The sequence below is a fragment of the Lithobates pipiens genome, unplaced genomic scaffold, assembly GCF_037356315.1.
Source record: "Lithobates pipiens isolate NorthernLeopardFrog02 unplaced genomic scaffold, aLitPip1_a1.2 Scaffold_22, whole genome shotgun sequence".
NCBI lineage: Eukaryota > Metazoa > Chordata > Amphibia > Anura > Ranidae > Lithobates > Lithobates pipiens.
This window is the reverse complement of record NW_027507784.1, coordinates 97646742-97667784: the sequence shown is the minus strand read 5'-3', so window position 1 is coordinate 97667784 and position 21043 is coordinate 97646742. Positions and strand designations below refer to the sequence as shown.

At 42.0% G+C, this 21043-nt stretch overlaps 1 protein-coding gene across 2 annotated transcripts in view; it reads right to left on the bottom strand.

Moving 5' to 3' along the window:
• KLHL23 (kelch like family member 23) overlaps positions 1 to 20363 on the bottom strand; it is a 43638-nt gene extending 23275 nt beyond the window's left edge. Inside the window, exons 1-2 of one of the 2 annotated variants that reach the window (XM_077447954.1) lie at positions 20232 to 20363; positions 17963 to 19177 (exon numbers count right to left, since the gene is read on the bottom strand). In XM_077447954.1, the coding sequence (XP_077304080.1) occupies positions 17963 to 19175 (1213 nt within the window). In that variant the 5' untranslated portion in view covers positions 19176 to 19177; positions 20232 to 20363. The remainder of the gene's footprint in view (positions 1 to 17962; positions 19178 to 20231) is intronic. The other variant, XM_077447955.1, reaches the window with a different exon arrangement.
• Positions 20364 to 21043: the final 680 nt, after the last annotated feature.

The window sequence follows — 21043 nt, the reverse complement described above, 5'->3', positions numbered from 1 at the left end:
CTAGGTATACAGGTAGAGTTTTTTTTTTCAACCAGCAGGTTTAATGCAAACTGAAAAAAGAAAGATGGCCAAGTCAGCGAACACACTCAAAGCTGGCTTTTCAAAGGAAAGGCTGGAAGCTCCGGTAGGGTGAACTGGCTGCTGGACTGTAGCGTAAGCACCTGTATGTATGCTTTTTTTTTATTTACAGAGCAACCTGAAGGCTCTATTAACAAGCAAAGGGCTCATGCCAATGAGCATTATTGTCAAACGCTGTATTTTCCATTCACATGCATGCAGTTGCTTTTGAGTGGAAAATGTAGTGTCCCACAATAACCGCTGCATGTGGTCTCTTTAAAAAGTCACGTGACCGGTGACAAAACATGTCGGGTGGAGCCTGTAATGTAATTCACCTACTACCAGGAAGCAGATTGTCACTGAGGAGCACAGGACTGAGAATCTGCAAATGTTTGAGTGACCAGCAAAGGGGTTTTATAATCCCAGTTGTACAAAGCGATCCATCTGTGTGCACCAGAGCTAGTGCACCTACAAATGTGAGTGTGATTATTTTTATTTAAAGGAGAAGTCCAGCCTGAGCTTTTTAGGCTGCACTTCTCCTATTGGGTCACAGGAGTGCAATTCGTTTTGCAGTCTTGTGACCCGTTCTCAGTGGAGGGCAGTCTGAAGTCCGCAGGGCCCATCTTCCCCAAAGCACCCCCCATGTTGAGGGCACATGGCCTGGTACGGCTCTGGAGGGGGGGGGGGGCTCTCTTGTCCCCACCCCCTTTGCTGACCGGCTGGGCTGCGTGCTCAAATAAGGGTCTGCTATGGACTTTGGGGGGACCCCCACGCCGTTTTTTCTGCGTAGGGCTTCCCCGTTAAGTCCATACCAGGTGACGGGGCTAGCGAGGTGTCAATCTCGCCGATGGAGGCGGCGACATTGACTTCCTTCGCTAGTCCCGTCTACCTGGAGTCACGTTCAAAATGAACGGACTTTTCTCTGTGTGTGGGCAAGTCCATTCATTTTAAAAGTCCAGTCGTGTGTGGGCAGGTCCGCTCGTTCGGAAAGTCCGGCGGACCTCTGCTGCAAAGTCCGTCGGTTTGTCCAGGCAGACTTAGTTTGATCGTGTGTACGCGGCATAAGAGTTTTCTTTTTTAGTACCTGGAGTGTTATAGGGGTGCTAGTTCTGCAGTCTGGTGGCCATTCTACCCTACTGGGACAATCCACAGGTCAGGCCCTGCACATGTATTAGGAAGCTGGTACTTTCTTGTTTGAGAACAACTGTAATGTATGTGGTACAGCTATAACTTTTACAATTTAAGAAGCACTTGGACATGTAGCTTCATGGTGTCGTTTTTGTCTGCACTTTTGGATACTCACATCACATTATCCCCCTATAGCATTATCGAAGCCCGTCATTAAAGAGACATGGAGGCTGCCATTTGTGACTTCACTTCCTGAAAATGATAGTTGCCTGTCTGCCATACTGATCCTCTTGCTTCATCTACTTTTAATGACTGAACAAAACATGTACAGTACTGTATACGGACAGTGTTTTTCAGTGATATTAGTGATCCACACACGTAAGTCTGGTACACATGATCACATAGCTCCCTGATTTGGAGTGACTGTCCTTGATTTGGAGCAATGTCCCTCTGTCCCTCATTCCACCTCATTTGTCCCTCATTTTGGTCTGATCTATATAGTTGTATATAAAATGTACTTTTTATCTTTCAAAAAGTGTTTCCAAGTGCTAAACTTTTCATCCAATTTCTAAATTGCTGCAATTGTACATTTTAAAAGCCAATATAAAGGAATAGTAGTGGTAAAAAAAAGTCCTTGTGGATTTAATTAACCTTTTTTTTGGTTAATTCTCCTTTAAGGGGGTGTGGCGTGGGGTGTGTCCTATGCCTACCTACGTTTGTTAGTAGATGTCCCTCATTCCAATCTCAAAATGATGGGAGGTATGCAATCAGATTTTTGGCCAACAAAGCATCAGACTTTTGTCCAAAGGGCGTGTGGCAAGAATTTCAGCTCTTGAGCGCCATCCTTTGGGCACTTTCTGTCATGTTTGGTGAGAATTGATTCTGAGCATGTGTGTTTGTAGTTTCAACTTTTGTGTGACGGACTTGTGTATAGACAATAGGAAAATCTGACAACAGACCGTTGTTCTCCGAAAATTTACTAGCCTGCCATCCAAAATTTGTTGGTGGAAAATTGGACAACAATTGTCTGATGGAGCGTACTAACGGTCGGATTTTAGGCCAACAATCTATCATCACACAATTCCCTACCAATTTTCCCTGCCAAAAATCCCATCATGTGTACGAGGCTTTAGTTGCTGACCCAGAGTCAGCATAACAAAAAGACAATTTGCTTTCCAAATTTTAATTTAAGAAAGACGTAAAGAAAAATAGTAAAATATATACAAAACTGCTTTACATTTATTTTTACTCTTAAATGACAGCTAATTAATTCATAAGGATATGGCTGTGTCCTGTATTTATACATGTCTAATGGTCTGGGCACAATCCAATGGTCTGGAATATGGATGACATTTCCCTTTCCAAACATCATCTGATCTCTACAGCATTAGCTGACACCTACACTGTCTGCCCCAATAATAATGAAATCAGACAGTGTAGTCGTATTCCCTGGACACCACTTCAGTGCTGGAAATCTGCTTTGGAAAACGGAAAATGTCCTCTAATCACAGCTGCTCCCGTCTTATCTGTCACCCCAGGGAGCATTGAATTTCATCCTGGCACCACTTCAAAAAAGGCATATAATTGTAGAAAAGAGAATATTTTAATGAATCTAGAACATACAGTTAAAAAGAAATATAGTACAATTTACATTGCAGGGCAAGAATTATATTTACATCATTATTCTAATTTAAGTACACATGGCATATTCATTTTAAACCATACATAGTGTATAAATTTAATGTGCCTGCATGGGCCCACTTCCGTTATCTTCAAATCGCACATGCTTATCGCTGTCAATTTTTGGGACAACCGGTCGTACTGGAATACTCTGAGCTTGAATCCATCCTTCGGGTAAAAGACCTGGAGAAACCCATGTCTCAGATTTACGGGTCCCTACTGGTTGCTGCCGTCCCCGAGCTGTCCTCCCTCCGCAGGAAATGGGTGGTGGACATACCGGAGTTGGATGACGATGACTGGAGGGAGGTTTGGGATTTCCCGTTCTCCCCTTTGGTTTCAGCCAGGGACAAATTGGTCCAATACAAAATTGTACACAGAGTCCACTTCACGCCCCACAGACTCCACAAGATGTCGCGGATGCACTCCCCGGAGTGTTGGCGCTGCCCCTATCAGCCGGGAGACTTCATTCACATTTTCTGGGCTTGCCCAGCGATTGTATGCTTTTGGAAAGAAGTTCTCCTGGTGATAGTTAAGACCACAGAGGTGAATGTTCCTTACGATCCTAAATATTGTCTGCTGGGGCTGGTGGAACAAATGTCGATCCTCAGGGCTAGGAAAACACTCATATCCCTGTTACTCTACTATGCACGTAAGGCCATCACCATGACCTGGAAACAATCGTCTCCCCCCTCTATTAAATTCTGGAAAAACCTGGTGAACGCTAGCTTACCCCTCTATAGGGCCACCTACTTGAGCAGGGGTTGCCCACGGAAATTTGAGAAGGTGTGGAGCTGCTGGTTGGATGATAACACTACGGCAACGGATGTAGTGAATGACCCATAGTTCATCGTTATAGATGTAGTACGGTTATAGGCTGACCCACCTGCACTTATGACACCTTATCCAGTCATTTTAATACTTAGCACGAATTATCCTAAAATATCCTCTCCCCACAGTGGGGTATAGATAGATAAGGTTAGATTTGTGTTGTTTTGCCCTGTTGTGGTCGGTTGCTGCATCAGAGGCAGGATATGTGTTATGTAATGTGCCTTTCTGTGGCCTGTTGCCACATTTGGAAGATTACCCCTGTGTGGGAAATGTTTGGCCCCTGCGTGGGCGATTTTGTATGCCATTAAAAATTCAATAAAAAAAGATTTTACAAAAAAAAAAAAAAAACATACATAGTGTATGTAAACCCTAACAGTGAACTTCTCCTATTTCTGCACTTTTGATTGGCCAAATGATCCATTACAAGTGTTTTGTTATACTTCATTTTTTTAGCCCACTGTGCAGTGCGCAAAAACAAAACACCAAAAGGAACAACAAGTGCATGTGAACACTCTAAAAAATTGCACTAGAGTGTGTCTCCTGTAGAGGATGTACCCCTTTCTGGCTCCTCTGGGACGCAAGACTCCTGAAGGGGACAAGGTATACTCAGATCTACCTAGCCAAAAGGCCCAACATGCCTTGATCTTCATGATCAGCCGAGGCCAACCAACGAGTACTAGGGAAGGGGCTCTCCCGAAGAGAGAAGGAAGGAAAGTAGGCCTGAAGACCCACGCCCTAACATCTGTGATTAAAGGAAAATAACTTTTTGTCAAGTTTTGTGCAATAATTGTAAAAAATACCTGTTGAATCTGCCAGAAATTGTGTGGGCTGATAAGGTTCTGTGCTCTCTGCCTGTGCGCAAGGAGGGAAGGAGATAAAAAGGTATAAGCTACTGTATGTTAAAAACATAAAATACTGCATAAGAATATTTAGGATTCTTATATACAGCTAGCAAGTAAAGCTTTAGGCTCTTCTTCCAACACGTTTCAGTTACTCATTACTTCCTGCTGATAAAATAAAGTTGTTTACAGGGCTCAATAGCTAATTTTTAGTGTTATTTTTCTGAAGGTGGGAAAACAAATCCTAAATGTTTTTGCCATAGGTGTGCACAGCCAATTGCTTTAGGGTGTGTACCAGGGGCAGATCCAGAGTCTAATCTCAGGAGGTGCACTAACAACATTTTTGCGGCAATTTGTCGGGGTAATGGCTGGCGTTGGCGCTTCAGTCATCACGGCACCATGGTTAATATGGTGTCAGGACGATTGAAGCGCATTTTTCTATTATAATATATTTCTATTATATTTTTTCTATTATTATTATATATATATATATACACTACCGTTCAAAAGTTTGGGGTCACATTGAAATGTCCTTATTTTTGAAGGAAAAGCACTGTACTTTTCAATGAAGCTAACTTTAAACTAGTCCTAACTTTAAACAAATATACTCTATACATTGCTAATGTGGTAAATGACTATTCTAACTGCAAATGTCTAGTTTTTGGTGCAATATCTACATAGGTATATAGAGGCCCATTTCCAGCAACTATCACTCCAGTGTTCTAATGGTACAATGTGTTTGCTCATTGGCTCAGAAGGCTAATTGATGATTAGCAAACCCTTGTGCAATCATGTTCACACATCTAAAAACAGTCTAGCTCCTTCCAGAAGCTACAAAACTGACCTTCCTGTGAGCAGATTGAGTTTCTGGAGCATCACATTCGTGGAGTCAATTAAACGCTCAAAATGGCCAGAAAAAGAGAACTTTCATCTGAAACTCGACAGTCTATTCTTGTATTAGAAATGAAGGCTATTCCATGCGAGAAATTGCAAAGAAATTGAAGATTTCCTACAACGGTGTGTACTACTCCCAATCATTATTTCTAACCTTGTCAATGTCTTGACTCTATTTTCTATTCATTTCACAACGTATGGTGGTGAATAAGTGTGACTTTTCATGGAAAACACAAAATTGTTTGGGTGACCCCAAACTTTTGAACGGTAGTGTATATATATATATATATATATATATATATATATATATATATACACACACACCTCCCAGTACTGCCCCAAGCATCATTTTATGGTGCTAAATATTTAGTATGGATAATAACTAATAACTAGAAAAGCAGTAACCTAGATCTCCTGAAGCCAGCAACAATAAATCCCCTAGTGCCAATAGGCCCCACCCCAGCAACAATAGATCCCACACACAACAATAGAGTCCCCTAGCAACAATGGACCCAACCCCAGCAACAATAGGTCCCTCAGCAACAATAGACCTCACCCCGGCAACAATAGATCTCTCACACAACAATAGACCCCACCCCAGCAACAATAATTCCCCCATACAACAATGCTCCCCCCACACACACAGCAACAATGGACCACCCACAACAAAATACCACCCTCAGCAACAAAAGATCCACCCCAGTAACATTAGACACCCCCCAGCAGCAACAACAGATCTCCTAGTCGACACCATCAATAGACCCTCCAGCATACAGCAACCATAGACCTCTCCCTCAATAGTAGATTCCTACCAGCAACAATAGACCCTCGCACAAAAATATATCCCCACCAGTGACAATAGATGCCCCAGTAGCCAGCATCATTAGGCCCTCCAGCATACCCCACACCCCTTGCTATTACATACATTCAGTGCTGGAGGTACTGGAACTGCATTCCCGCTGAGAAAAAGACACATATATATATATATATACACACACATATATTATAGATATATATATATATATATATATATATATATATATAAACATACATACATACATACATACTGTACACAGTGCCTTGAAAAAGTATTCATACCCCTTTTCCACATTTTGTAAAAAAAATAAAAAAATTGAAAACCATTTATCATTTTCCTTTCACTTCACAATTATGTGCTACTTTGTGTTAGTCTATCACATAAAACAAAATGTGGAAAATTTCAAGGGGTATGAATACTTTTTCAAGGCACTATATCTATCTAATATTATATATATATATATATATATATATATATATATATATATATATACGCACACACATACATCCTGTTAGCAATAAACATAAACAGATTTTTTTAAATGTAATTAAAACATGGCTGGTGTCAGTAGGACAGTGGATGGTGTCAGTGAGTAGAACAGTGTACATGTCAATAGGGCAGAGGTTGGTGTCAGTAGAGCAGTGGCTGGTGTCAATAGCAGGGGGAATATGTGCCACACGTGGTGATTAGGGTGTGCCCAGGCACAATCAGCACACCTTGTGCACACGCCTATGGTTATTTCCATTCTTGACAATGTCTTCATTGCAAATACAGTAAAACGTGTAATTCCAGGAATATATTCATTACAATGTTAATGCTGGTTATGTCAGCACCCCTTCTATGCTCTAAGGGCAGCTGCCACCAGGTAATTTGGTAATGGCTGAGGCAAAGGGTCACTGGAGACATAAATAGCCTATCCCCTTCTAGGCTCTGAAAACCGTTGACAATGGATAATCTGGTGAAGGCTGTGCCAGAGCAGAGCAAAGCTACAATGTATCCTTATGTTTCTTTTTTCTTTCCCTTTCCCTAAACGACTCCCTAAACTCTGTTCATATCTAAGTGTTGCTATTTTACAGGCCTTTTTCGGGCATTTTTTCCAGCGTTTTTTGGGCATTTTTGCTGAGTTTTGCAGAATTTGTGTCCAGGCGTTTTCGAGGTTAAAATGTCACCAATGTAAAAGCAGTAAAGTGCCGGTAATCTGCCAAAAATGAAGCTCCTGTACTTTTTTGAGCGACTGGCATTTTGCTTCAGGCGTCAGAACGTTAAGATGTGAACAGGGGCCATTGAAACGAATGTGATTTGTCTTGTTGGGCGTTTTTAGAACTGAGACTTACAGCAGAAAAATGCCCAGAAACGCCTAGATGTGAACGGAGCCTGAGCCCTAAATACTCTGGACATTTGCTCTCTGTGCTCCAAAACCAGAAAACCAGGGTACTCAAGCACATCCAAAAGCTCTTATAACAGGGCTGTATCATGTGTTATATATTGATGTTTACATTTAGGCTTCATATCATAAATAGTAGGGATGACATCACAGTCACTTTTGAAGCCCAGTTGTAGTCCCAGCAAAATATAAAGTATATATCTAGTCAGCTTTGTTCAGAAAAGCAAGTGTTGTGTGTCTTACTGTTTATTATTTTATAATTCTTCAGCAGAACACTTCTATTTCTGGCTGCAGCTCAAGACCATTGTGTTCTTCAGAGGTCAGACGCTCGCCCTCCCTGGTCACAAGTACGGAGCTACAATCAGCAGGGAGAGTGAGTACTACCTGTAATATTTACACTTTCTATGATGATGACCTCCTTCCCCCTAAGAGGGAAAGGAGAAGTGAAGAGGTATTTTCCAGTGTTCCAGTATTTGTTGGAACATCTCCAAGTAATCAAGTACAAATCCTTTTCTCGTTACTGAAGAGGGAAAAATAATTTTATGGTACATCCACCACAGTCAAATGATACTAATGCCCTGTACACACGGTCGGAGAATCCGTCGGAATGCGTCTTATCGGACCGTGTCGTCAGATAATCCGACTGTGTGTGGTATGCATCGGACTGATTCCGTCCGAATCTCCGTCGGACCCAATTTTCCAACATGTTGGAAATATTTCCCGACCAACTGGGCCGGATGGACCTAATCCGATCATGTGTAGAGCATTTTGATCGGACCAAGTGCCACGCATGCTCACATTCAAATTCCTACATCAAAGCTATTGGCTACTAGCCTGAATGTAGTCCCATCATAACGAAATTACGTCATCACGTTCTGAAAGATCGGATTTTTCGCCAACTTGGCCCGACCGTGTGTATGCAACAGTTTCGGACACAATCCGTCGGACTAAATCCGACGGACAAAATCTGACGGATTTGGTTGGCAAAATCTCCGACCATGTGTGCGTGGGCTTACACTGTAGAGATGCAATGAAGGCAAATGTCTCCAAAATTTCACACCAACAGTAAAAGAGATATGGCCTCTGATTGAGTATTCCATTACAGTATGTAGGGGTACCTTCATCCTGTGAATAAAGAATTTGAAGGGCAGGAGACAATTCCCTTTTATGTCCCCAAGTAATTGGAATGAAATTGACTTTTTCCGTATCCAATCATTTTAATTTAAATATAAAACATTAACGAATCATTTTATTTGTACAAGATGATATATAAAAAGACAAGTATCCAAATATAGCTTTACAAACATCAGTTTCATTCTCGGCGAGCACGGGGCATAGAGTAGACATGTTTAAACTGGTACCAAAGCCAGAGACTATAAATAAAAATAGAAGGATATGGGATTGCATGTACTATTGTTTATACCCTATTGAGAGGAAAAAGAAAAATACATAAGAGGGCAAATAAAATGGGGGAAAGGGGCAAAAAGAAAAATTGAGAAAAGAGGAAAAAAAGGGAAGAGAGAAGAACAATAAGAAAAGGGGAACAGAGGAGGGAAGGGGGAGAAAGGAAGGAGGGTATCAGGGCCGTCTTTAAGGCAGGGCAAAAGGGGCAGCTGCCCTGAGCCCTGTCGTTGTGGGGCCCAAAGCAGCTGCCTCATGCTTGCCAACTATCCCAGTTTAAATTCCCTTGGCCCTTGAAGTTTTAGTCCCTTGCTTTGTCCTGATATCTCAGTGTGAAGTGCTGCTATTTATCCTGCCTAACTCTGCCCTATTGTGTACAGATGACTCACCTGTAGACCCTGTGTTTACATGTAAATAACCGGCATTCATATGTAAATAGCTGCATCCGGTGGCATAGATATGTAAATAAAGGCGACATTCATATGTATATCATGGCCCCTGCAGTGAGGAGATGATGTGCTGTAACCTCTAGCAACCAATCAGTGAGCAGTATTACTGTACAATAATCTCTAACAACCAATCAACAAGCATAAACCATGTGCTGTAACATCTAGCAACTAATCAGTGAGCCGTAATATGTGATGTAACCTCTAGCAACCAGTCAGTAAAGGTAATGATACATTGTAACCTCTGGCAACCAATCACAATCGCTTCCTGATCTGATATAGTAAACTGCTTTTAAGTCTATCTGCTATTTATTGTATGTCTCAGATCAAGTGGAGAGCGAAACTGTATGGAGGGGGGGGGGGTGTGCCAAAGTAAACGTTTGCCCTGGGTCCATTCACTATTAAAGACGGCCCTGGAGGGGATACATTTTGTGGTGTACTATCTATTATTTTTTTTTTTATGTGTTAACTTGTTATTATGTTTTTCTCTTACAGACCTTGTTTAATATTACTCTTCTGGAAGAAGTGGAGATATCTGCAAAACAAGTAGAGGTCTTAACGTTCACTGAGGACTACCATCTGCTATTCTGGAGGATACCAAGCATCGGTGTAACGTGAAACTGTAACGTGCCTGTTTTGTAATACCGGGTCATATAATGAAACTGATATTTTTAAATATATATTTGGATACTTGTATTTTCATATATCTTGTACATAAAATGAATGTTTTATATTTTAAATTGTAATTATTGTGTACCAATAAAGTCCATATCATTCCAATTACTTAGGGACATATGGGGGAATTGTCTCCTGCCCTTCAAATTCTTCATGCGTAAAAGTCAAACTCAAACTATTACATCTTTGGGTTTAATACCACCATAGGATAGCAGTCAAAGCCCCAGGATTCTTTCTCCTCCTGGGACCTTTGCCAGAAAAAATCCAAAACCCATAGAAGAGACCTGCTTTTTCAATGACCCCCAAGACATTGATTATGTACATTGTACCAGTCTTCACCTACTAAGTGTGAAACCCCTCAAAAGGAGTACATTGTTACATTCATTGCATCTTCAAACATCACAATATTTTTTCATTTTGTCTTCATGTAAACTTAACTTTTTATCAATAATGATTTTTTTTTCAACATTATCCACCTCAATACAGTGCAGTTACACCCCCTTCCTGACCAGACCAATTTTCAGCTTTCAGCGCTCTCACAGTTTGAATGACAATTACTCAGTCATCCAACACTGTATCCATATGAAACTTGCGTCCTTTTTTCCACACAAATAGAATTTTTTTTTAATGGTATTTAATCACTAGTGGGTTTTTTATTTTTTGTGCTATAAATAAAATAAAACGTAAATTTTGTGAAAAAAATGCCTTTTTCTTTGTTTCTGTCATAAATTTTTGCTAATTAGTAATTTTTCTTCATAAATTTTGGCCAAAATTTATACTGCTACATATCTTTGGTAAAAATAACCCACATTAGTGTATATTATTTGGTCTTTGTGAAAGTTATAGAGTCTACAAACTATGGTGCCAATCACTGAAAATTGATCACTTCTGATCAGGCCTTCAGTACATCAGGTGTACCTCATTTCTTGAGACACTAACAAGTCAGGAAAGTACAAATACCCCCCAAATGACCCCTTTTTACAAAGTAGACATCCCAAGGTATTAAGTAAGTAGCATGGTGAGTTTTTTTAAGTTGTCATTTTTTCCCACAATTCTTTGCAAAATGAAGATTTTTTTTTTTTTTTTTTTTTTTTTTACTAAATTGTCATATTATCAGGTTATTTCTCACACACAACATATGCATACAACAAATTACACCCAAAATACATTCTGCTACTCTTCCCGAGTAGGGCGATACCACATGTGTGAGACTTTTACACAGCCTGGCCACATACAGAGCACCAACATTGATGTAGTACCTTCAGACGTTCTATGAGCAAAAAATGACGCATCTCATTTCTCAACCACCTATTACACTTTTGAAGGCCCTGGAGTACCAGGACAATGGAATTTCCCATAAAATGACCCCATTTTGGAAAGCAAACACCCCAACTTATAATCTGTGAGGCATAATGAGTCTTTTGAATGGTTAATTTTTTTTCCAGAAGTTTTTGGAATATGTGGAAAAAAATTAAAACGCATTTTTTTTTTACACAAAATTGTCAATTTATAAGATATTTCTAACACATAGCATGTATATAGCAAAAATTAAACCCCAAAATACATTCTGCTACTCCTCCCCGAGTATGGCGATACTACATGTGTAGGACTTTTACACAGCCTGGCCACATAGAGAGGCCGAACATTGAAGTAGTACGTTCAGGCGTTCTAGGAGCATAAATGACACATCTCATTTCATTCCTACCCATCACACTTTTGAAGGTCCTGGACCACCAGGACAGTGAAATTACCCACAAAATTACCCCATTTTGGAAAGCAAACACCCCAACGTATATTCTATGAGACATGGGCTGCAAATAGGTACTCGGGTACTCTTATGGGCTGGAGATAGGTACTCGGGTACTCTGATGGCCTGGTGACAGGTACTCGGGTACTCTGATGGCCTGGTGACAGGTACTCGGGTACTCTGATGGCCTGGTGACAGGTACTCGGGTACTCTGATGGCCTGGTGACAGGTACTCTGATGGTTTGGTGACTGGTATTTGGGTACTCTGAAGGGCAGTGACAGGTACTCATATGGACTGTGACAGGTACTCGGGTACTCAGATGAACTGTGACAGGTACTCGGGTACACAGATGGACTGTGACAGGTACTCGGGTACTCAGATGGGCTGTGACAGGTACTCGGGTACTCAGATGGGCTGTGACAGGTACTCGGGTACCCTGATGGACTGTGACAGGTACTCTGTACTCTAATGGACTGTGACAGGTACTCGGTACTCTAATGGACTGTGACAGGGACTCGGTACTCTAATGGACTGTGACAGGTACTCGGTACTCTAATGGACTGTGACAGGTACTCGGTACTCTAATGGACTGTGACAGGTACTCGGGTACCCTGATGGACTGTGACAGGTACTCAGGTACTCATATGGGCTGTGACAGGTACTCGGGTACCCTGATGGACTGTGACAGGTACTCGGTACTCTAATGGACTGTGACAGGTACTCGGTACTGTAATGGACTGTGACATGTACTCGGGTACCCTGATGGACTGTGACAGGTACTCGGGTACTCAGATGGGCTGTGACAGATATTAGGGTACCCTGATGGACTGTGACAGGTACTCGGTACTCTAATGGACTGTGACAGGTACTCGGTACTCTAATGGACTGTGACAGGTACTCGGGTACCCTGATGGACCGTGACAGGTACTCGGGTACCCTGATGGGCCGTGACAGGTACTCGGGTACCCTGATGGGCCGTGAAAGGTACTCGGGTACCCTGATGGGCCGTGACAGGTACTCGGGTACTCTGATGGGCCGTGACAGGTACTCGGGTGTGCCGTGACAGGTACTCGGGTACTCTGATGTGCCGTGACAGGTACTCCGGTACTCTGATGTGCCGTGACAGGTACTCGGGTACTCTGATGGGCTGGGACAGGTACTCGGGTACTCTGATGGGCTGGGACAGGTACTCGGGTACTCTGATGGGCTGGGACAGGTACTCGGGTACTCTGATGGGCTGTGACAGGTACTCGGGTACTCTGATGGGCTGGGACAGGTACTCGGGTACTCTGATGGGCTGGGACAGGTACTCAAATACTCTGATGGACTGTGACAGGTACTCTGATGGACTGTGATTGACAGGTACTATGAGGGGTGGTGACAGGTCCTCTTTATTGGGGGGGGGGCAGGCAGGCAATCAGTGTGATTGGTGTACACTAGGCGGTAACGAGATGTTACCGCAATCTCCTCCTCACACACGATCGGTGTGTGAGGAGGAGAACAACCCGGTAACATCTCGTTACCGCGGGTTGTTTACATTTTAGTGATCGGCTGTGAAAGGATCACAGCCGATCACGTGGGTAAACAGCCGGCCAATGGCTGTTTACCAGTGTCGGTGACGAGCAGTGTTCCCGGGGAACACGCCGCCACCGATGTGCGCGCGCAGCGCGCTCACGATCGCGCGCATGCGCCGTGCACAGTCGGGGTGTGACCATCTGTGATCGGCCGTGACTTCATCACGGCCGATCACGTGGTAAACAGCCATAACCAATGGCTGTTCACCCCCTTCTGTGGCGAGCAGTGTCTCCGTGACACGCCGCCACCGAAGAAACAGGGATGCGCGCGCACGATCGCGCGCATTCCCTGTTTAAACGGGAGGCCATCACATGAAGGCCTCCCGCCACAATAGGTGCGCCGCCTGGCCGTCATTTGACAGCCGGCGGTCGGCATCTAGTTATATTCGTTGCTTCTTTCTTTTTTTTCTATTTAAAATCATAATGATTTGATCACTCTTTATTGATTGTTTCTCAAATCTTGTGGGTGCAGATACATAGTTCCATTGCTAGAGAGACAACTCTAGAGATTTTCGTATTCCATGGTTACAGCCAGATATTGAGCTGTATATTGAATATTTCATACTTACTGTCCGTACTCTGTTTATTACATATATAATGCCAAGCTGTCAAATTGCCAGCTGTTTGTTACCTGTGATTTTATGTATAATTGGATAGTTACTCCTCTTCGGTTTTTTAGAAATTGAACAACTTGAAATTAACTACATCTACCTACATGGCATAAATTTGCCCATTCTTTCCCTTTAAATGAGTTTAGCTGTAGCTTTAGGCTGGGTTCAGACCATTGTGATTTGGATGCGGGTTCACTGCATCCAATTCGCAATAGCAGGAGATTTTGACCATCTCTCTATGCAGCCAGTTAATGTATCTCTGCAGCGTGTCTGGTGCGATTTGCACAAAAACGTGTGCGTCTTTTGGTCCATTTCAGGTCTGAATTCATCCAAAGATTCCGGCTGAAATGGTCAACCAGGAAGCATCAGACCCCTGCTGTGATCCGCATGCGGCTCATAAGTGAACCCAAACAAGTAAAAGGATTGAGCTGGCAACTCTGTAGTCCATATAGCGATTTTAATGGTTGGTTACATGAAGTGACAAGCAAAAAAGCTGACACGCTTCAGCAACAGCCTTAGTTGTAGCATTACTACGACCAAGGCTGTTGTTGAAGCGCGTCAGCTATATGCTATATATAGTCATATAGATGTTGCTATATGGACTACAGAGTTGCCGGCTCAATCCTTTTACTTGTTTGTGCTGTGGTGTGTAAGGACACACTGAGCCTGAGCACCTGAAACAGGATCTTGCAAATTGAACTGGTAGTTCCCCATTGTGTGCGCTGTTTCTCTTCAAATTTATCATATGTGAACCCAACCTAATGCCGCGTACACACATTCAGAATTTCCGACAACATTATGTGACCGTGTGTATGCAAGACAAGTTTGAGACGAAAAATCCCATGGATTTTGTTGTCGGAATGTGCGATCATGTGTACGCAGCATTAGTCTATCCATAAATGTATCAAACCAAAATTTCTACAGTTGGACAAATGCCAAGCCATGAGTGGCTCTGTCTTCACTATGCGGTTTGACAAAAGTTGATTTAATAATTGACTTAGCCAGGTGGAAAATTATCAGACAAACATTGACTGACTGAATCGTGTAATGCCACGTACACACGATCGGAATTTTGGCCGGAAAAAAGCTCAGATGGTTTTCCCGACGGAATTACGATGGGATTTTCGATTAGGAACTTTTTCCGACCGAAAAATTTAGAACATGCTCTCAATCCTTTGGTGGCCGAAATTCGGCAGCAAAAGTCCGATTGAGCATACACATGATTGCATTTTCCAACCAAAAGCTCTCATTGGTCTTTTGCTGGCCGAATTTCCGATCGTGTGTACGTGGCATTAGTCTCCTTTCATGTATTCAGGCAGCCATGGCTGCTCTGGCTGCCTGAATACAATAGCCAGCAGTGGAGATTCCTCCATCTATGCAGTTTAATATTGATGGGGGAAGTTGATTGATTTTCCCATGTCCCATGAATAAATGAAATCTAACCCTATATGGCTATTTTAACACTACAAGGTACAGCTTCATATGGTTTATCTTATTATATTCTGCTGTCCTAACTCTGTTAATTTTTTTTTTGTGGTCAGCCAAACTGTTAGTAATTACATTTTATTTACATGTATTCATAAATATCCAGGATCTGTACCATGAGACTAATATTCCTGATTAACCAGGTATATGTAAAATAATACAAACCTCATAACTAGTATTATCATAATACCTGCTGGCATGGCATTATATTTCTTATGCTATATGATACATATTATATGATAGAAATCAGTTATTTCCAACCAATAGTCAGGGTGGCCATAAATGTGCAGATAATCGAAAGCTACCCTTCCAATCTGAACATCACTTGCTACGATTGGCCTCTTTCTAATAACAAGCACTATTGGCCTTTAGAGGCATATTATTGCAGGACGAAGATGCTCAATCTCATTAGGAAAACTCGAAGCAGGTAGTTCTGATCCGTCTCTCTTCTATGGGAAGGAGTGAAAGATCAAAGTACCATACATGCACAATGGTTATCATTGTCTGGGTAAGGTGGAACCTGGTACTCCAGTGACCAATTCAAGGATGAGCAGATATATTCCAGAATGTCCCCATATATAGTATCTGTCTATGGGAAGTCTAACCTGTAGCTAACCACTGTTATATAGTAGTAGATGTAATGATGATTTCCACAACAGAAGAGATTAAACACTCGCCTTCCTTGACACTCTTCAGCTGGGTACACACGGATAGAAAATTGACCAGTTTTGATTTGTGTGTAGACCTCTCTGTTGGACAGAAGTCGATCGTTAGATCAGATTCTGTCAAACAGTCCTGCTGCAAAATGTTGTTCTATCAGCAGCTTTTAGCCAATCAGCTGCAGCACTGATCAATGTATTCTGACAACGGGAGTCCCCACTGTCAGAATACAATGGTACATACTGCATCCACCTTTGTTTGTGTGGATAAAGGAATCTGCCCAGTGGTTGAATGAAAAAAAATGAATAGTATGTACCCAGGTTTAGACTATGGACACTAAAAATTTTGTACAAGAGAAAGGGATTAAATAAATTCTATGAATTCACTGCTCTGCCTTACAATATGGAACATTATTCTTTAAAATGTCAAAATAGGTCAATTATAATCACATTCAATAAATATGCCTATCAGCATAATACAGTACATTACATTATACACTTTGACTTAAGAGCAAAGTGCCACCCAAAAACTATTAAAAAAGTTACAGTTAAACTTGTAAAATAGTAATATTGGGTACTATACTTTCCCAAAAGGCTTCTAAGCACTGCCTATCCATTATTGGGCCAGTGCATTGTATACATATCTCGAAATGCGTTGGGTTCTCTGTCTTTGTGATGTATTCACGGTCAGAATTTTGTGTTTTTTTTTCATGTAATTGTGTACAAATTTGCGATGCACAGCTGCATTTGTCCTGTTTTAACTTATACTGTATATCTTTTTAATATGTACAATAAAGCTTGTTACACTTTTTATTTATCTATGCTTTCATGCCCCTTAAAGTCCCAATTAGAGGGGTTGTTTTCTGCATGTTTATGATAGGGATGAGGGCTTTCTCTCCTTAAACAACATATTCTTAATATTATTGTATACCTTTTCCGGTACTCCATATCTTCTCACAACGGGATGACAACTACTCTGAGAGAAAGGAGAAGGAAGCAAGGGCTGCATCACTATTTGGTGCCATCCAGACCGATACAGACCCCAGACTAGCCCAGCAGCTTTGGCAAAAAATGCTATTATATTTTCTATTTTGCAATGCCCATTGTAAATATTTCAAGCTTGTAAGTTATGTATCCTTTACATATTGGCCCTGGCAACCCCTCAACTCTCAGACCACCATTTATCTGTCTGTGTTTCACGGAGATCTTTGCTGTGCAGCCACTGGCAACCGCACATCTTGTCCATGAAAAGTCGCCTGGCCAGGCTCACCTTCTCCCACACATGCATGAAAATGGCCAATCATTTCTAAAAGTTGAAAACCTTCCTACAAGAATGAAGTGAGATTTTGCAAGGGGTCTGAACAATTACCCAACTAATCCAAGTATGTATAATATCACACTAACAAAGCTACAGATGTGATTTCTGTCAACCACTTCTGCCCTGCCTTCCTTTTCCATTCAAGCAGCTAGTGCAGAAATGTCAACTGTCACATAAAATTTCAGTTAATGGGCAGAGGATGATGAAGATGAATGATCAGGTGCTCACAAAAGGTAGAGTTAAAAAATAACTGGCGTCTGTAAAGCATAGAAGGGCACTTTTTGCATTTGCCTCCTTTAAAGTGTTCTGAGGTATGTTAATTTGATTATATAGTTTTGCACACATTTGAAAAAAGTTTCAGATTCTGAGGCAAAGCCGAATCACAAGCTCTCAGGACAAACAGTCAAATATGACTTACCTTTTAACATGTTGGCAATAGGGAACCAAAGTTTTTTTAGTGGATCATAAAACTCAGCTTCCTGTGCTGGAGCCCCTTTTCTATACCCACCTAGAGCATACACACAGCCAGCCAGGGTGACAGAGCAGTGATAGTATCTTGCATTGATCATGGGGCAGCCTTCTGTCCATTCATCTGTCTCTGCATTATAAATCCACACAGTGTTTAGAGCTTCTATATTATCAGTCCTATACCCCCCAGTAATATAAATAAGAGGTCCCAGGTTGGTGGCACTGTAACTTTCTCTTGTATGATCTGGCATATCTGCCCCTTGAGCCCAGTTGTTGCTTTCTGGATCCCACAAGTGTACCTCCGACAAGGGATGCCAATAATACCCCCCAACCACACACATACGTGCAGCCGATCGCTTAGACACTTCCTGCGATTGCCTCCTAACAGCGTAATACAATAAAGATTGTATCTTGTTTTCTGTGAGTAAATGTTTCTTGTGCAACTCCAAAGAGGACCTGAGATAGCTATCATCAATGTCAATTTTGATGCATTTGAGTAGGTCATATATATGTTCTACACGTTTCCTGCAATCATGCCCAATCCACTTCACTAAAGGCTGCAAAAGTACCTCCTCTGTCCAGACATTGAGGTTCTTCTGGGAAAGGATGTACAAGAGTTTTTCTAAAGAGATGTCCAAAAATTCTTCCTGAGTCCAAACCTCTTGGAATCTAGACACAATGATCCTTTTGGATTCCTTCTCTAAAGATGGGCAGATGTGAAATTCTGCAAAGGAATGCATGCCCAAACAGTTGTCCACATCCAAATGTCTCATTAAGAACTGCTCAGAGGCTTCCTTTATGGAGACAAAGTGGAGCTGGTCAGCAGCTTGTAGTAGACCCTGGACATTCTTGGCTGTGATCCTGATCTGAGCAGTGTAAGTGTAGTTCAGTAGTGCCTCTAAAATGTTGTCATCAATCCCTGAGATCTTGATCTGGCTGTTGGACTTTTCCTTCATGTCAGCTGTGAACATCACCTTGAAGTAGTGACTACAAGCAGCCAGGGCAGCCTTGTGGCAATGGAAAACTTTCCCAGAGGAGCTCAGCAAGGTGATGTCTGTGAAGAGACCCTCTTTATAAAACATTCGAAAGGATTCCAAAAAATCCACATGATGAGTTGGGTCGTTGTAGGTAAAACAATAATCTTCCAGATCCTTTTGTGACATGGCTACGAAAATAATTAAAAGAAAAATGCACAGAATATAAAAGTAGAAAGCAAGATCCAACGTAAAACTAAGCTACGCACACACCGATGAAATGCTGACATACATGATACTTAATACCAGTGTTCCCTGGTAGAACAAGGTCAGATGACTGAGTGACAACCAGCATGCATTTCTCAGGACATTGATATGAATGAAACAATGTAACATCACTGTCCTAGCAAGACACAAGAAACAATGTCCTGTGTATATAGTACTTCAGAACCTCTGATCTCATGTTTATTTAGCCTACAGAAGATTCTGATTTGTCTGCAGCCATCCAGTTTAATGGCACCCCTTTGCTGACTACCTAATGTTACTAAATGGTCAGGCTTCAGGCAATAATAAAATAAATATCAGTCAACAGCATGCGGTATTTACCCAGCCGTTTGCCAGTTTCCCCAAACATTACCTCCCCTCCCGCAGATGACAGAATGTCATAATAGCACCAACCACAATGCTCTGCTATTGTGTGGATAGTCTCAGCTGCCTGTACACTGATCTTGTGGTTATGCTACTGTAAATAAAGCCTAAGGTTGTAAAATTTCATTGCAAATCCATTACCATCAGTCCTGAGACGCCTCCTCCTATTAACTAGTGGGATTAGCAATGAACTGTCAGCCTTGGCACCCCCTCCTCCACCACACTAAGGCACAAAGCCACTGGCTCTATTCAGGTGCAAAACAAAAGCAATGGACAGTAGCATGCAATCCCTGGAAATGACAAAATCCTGCCTGGCGCCTTCTGATGTGGTGCAGGATAGAGCTCAGCTGTCAATCATTGAATGAAAGAGATACACACATAGGTGTAGCTTTATCTATGCACCGGTTACAGCATGCAAATATTCCATGTATTCTATCACCCATGCCTTTGTCATACATCACTATCATCCATTCAATGATTGCAGCATCTTTACAATCCCTAATTTGAATTGGAGCCTCCATAACAGTGCAAGAGCCATATTTCTGCCTGTGCATCATAAACCTGCCATTGAAGCATCATAAGAGAGCCATTGTTTACCTGCAGTCCTGTTCTTGGCTTGGGAAGAGTTAATGTGTTTTCAGCTGGGATCCTGGCTGCTGTCAGTGGCTCACAGGCGATAGCATTGGATGCAGCGCCTCCTTGATGACCATCTTTGGCATGAGCTGCACACACAGGGATTTGGAATGGAAAAGTGTTGTTATTCCAAAGAGAAGGGGGGGTGGGGGGGGGGGGGTGTCACATCCTATTTCGGTATACCAGCTGCTCACCATCTACTGCTATCACACACTGCATCCCTCTTCCCATGCCCACCGCCTGAGCCACTGCAAACGTCACAAAGATCATGTGCCGGGCTATTCTCATGCTGCCCTTCTAAGCTTATTACTATAAATTATTAACTATTACATTTATAGTTCAGAGGCATACACATTATTTAAAAAATAGCATTAAAGCGGAGTTCCAGACCCCCAAACATTTTTTTTAAACACTGCACTTTAATTGTGCAAAATTGAACATGAACATTAATAACATGCCATATTGTTAGCGCTTTTACTTTCTTTAGAAAGAGTTTGTTACTCACAGTCAGATCTCGGAAGCAGGCAGGTTCCATTTTAGCTGTGGGCATCTGAAGAGCTCCTGTGCCCATTTCCTGGATTTCTGTGCAGGTGGCTACCCAGCATGCACCCCCCGATCTCACGCATTAATATTATTATAATACAGGATTTCTATATAATAAAATCAGGGGAAAATCACGGGTGCGTGTTATACGCCGATCCTCCGCTATTTCTGAGCGATTTTGAGCCTCTGGGCAGCTTTCAGCCGCCTTCTCGGCGACTTTCGGCCGCCTTCGG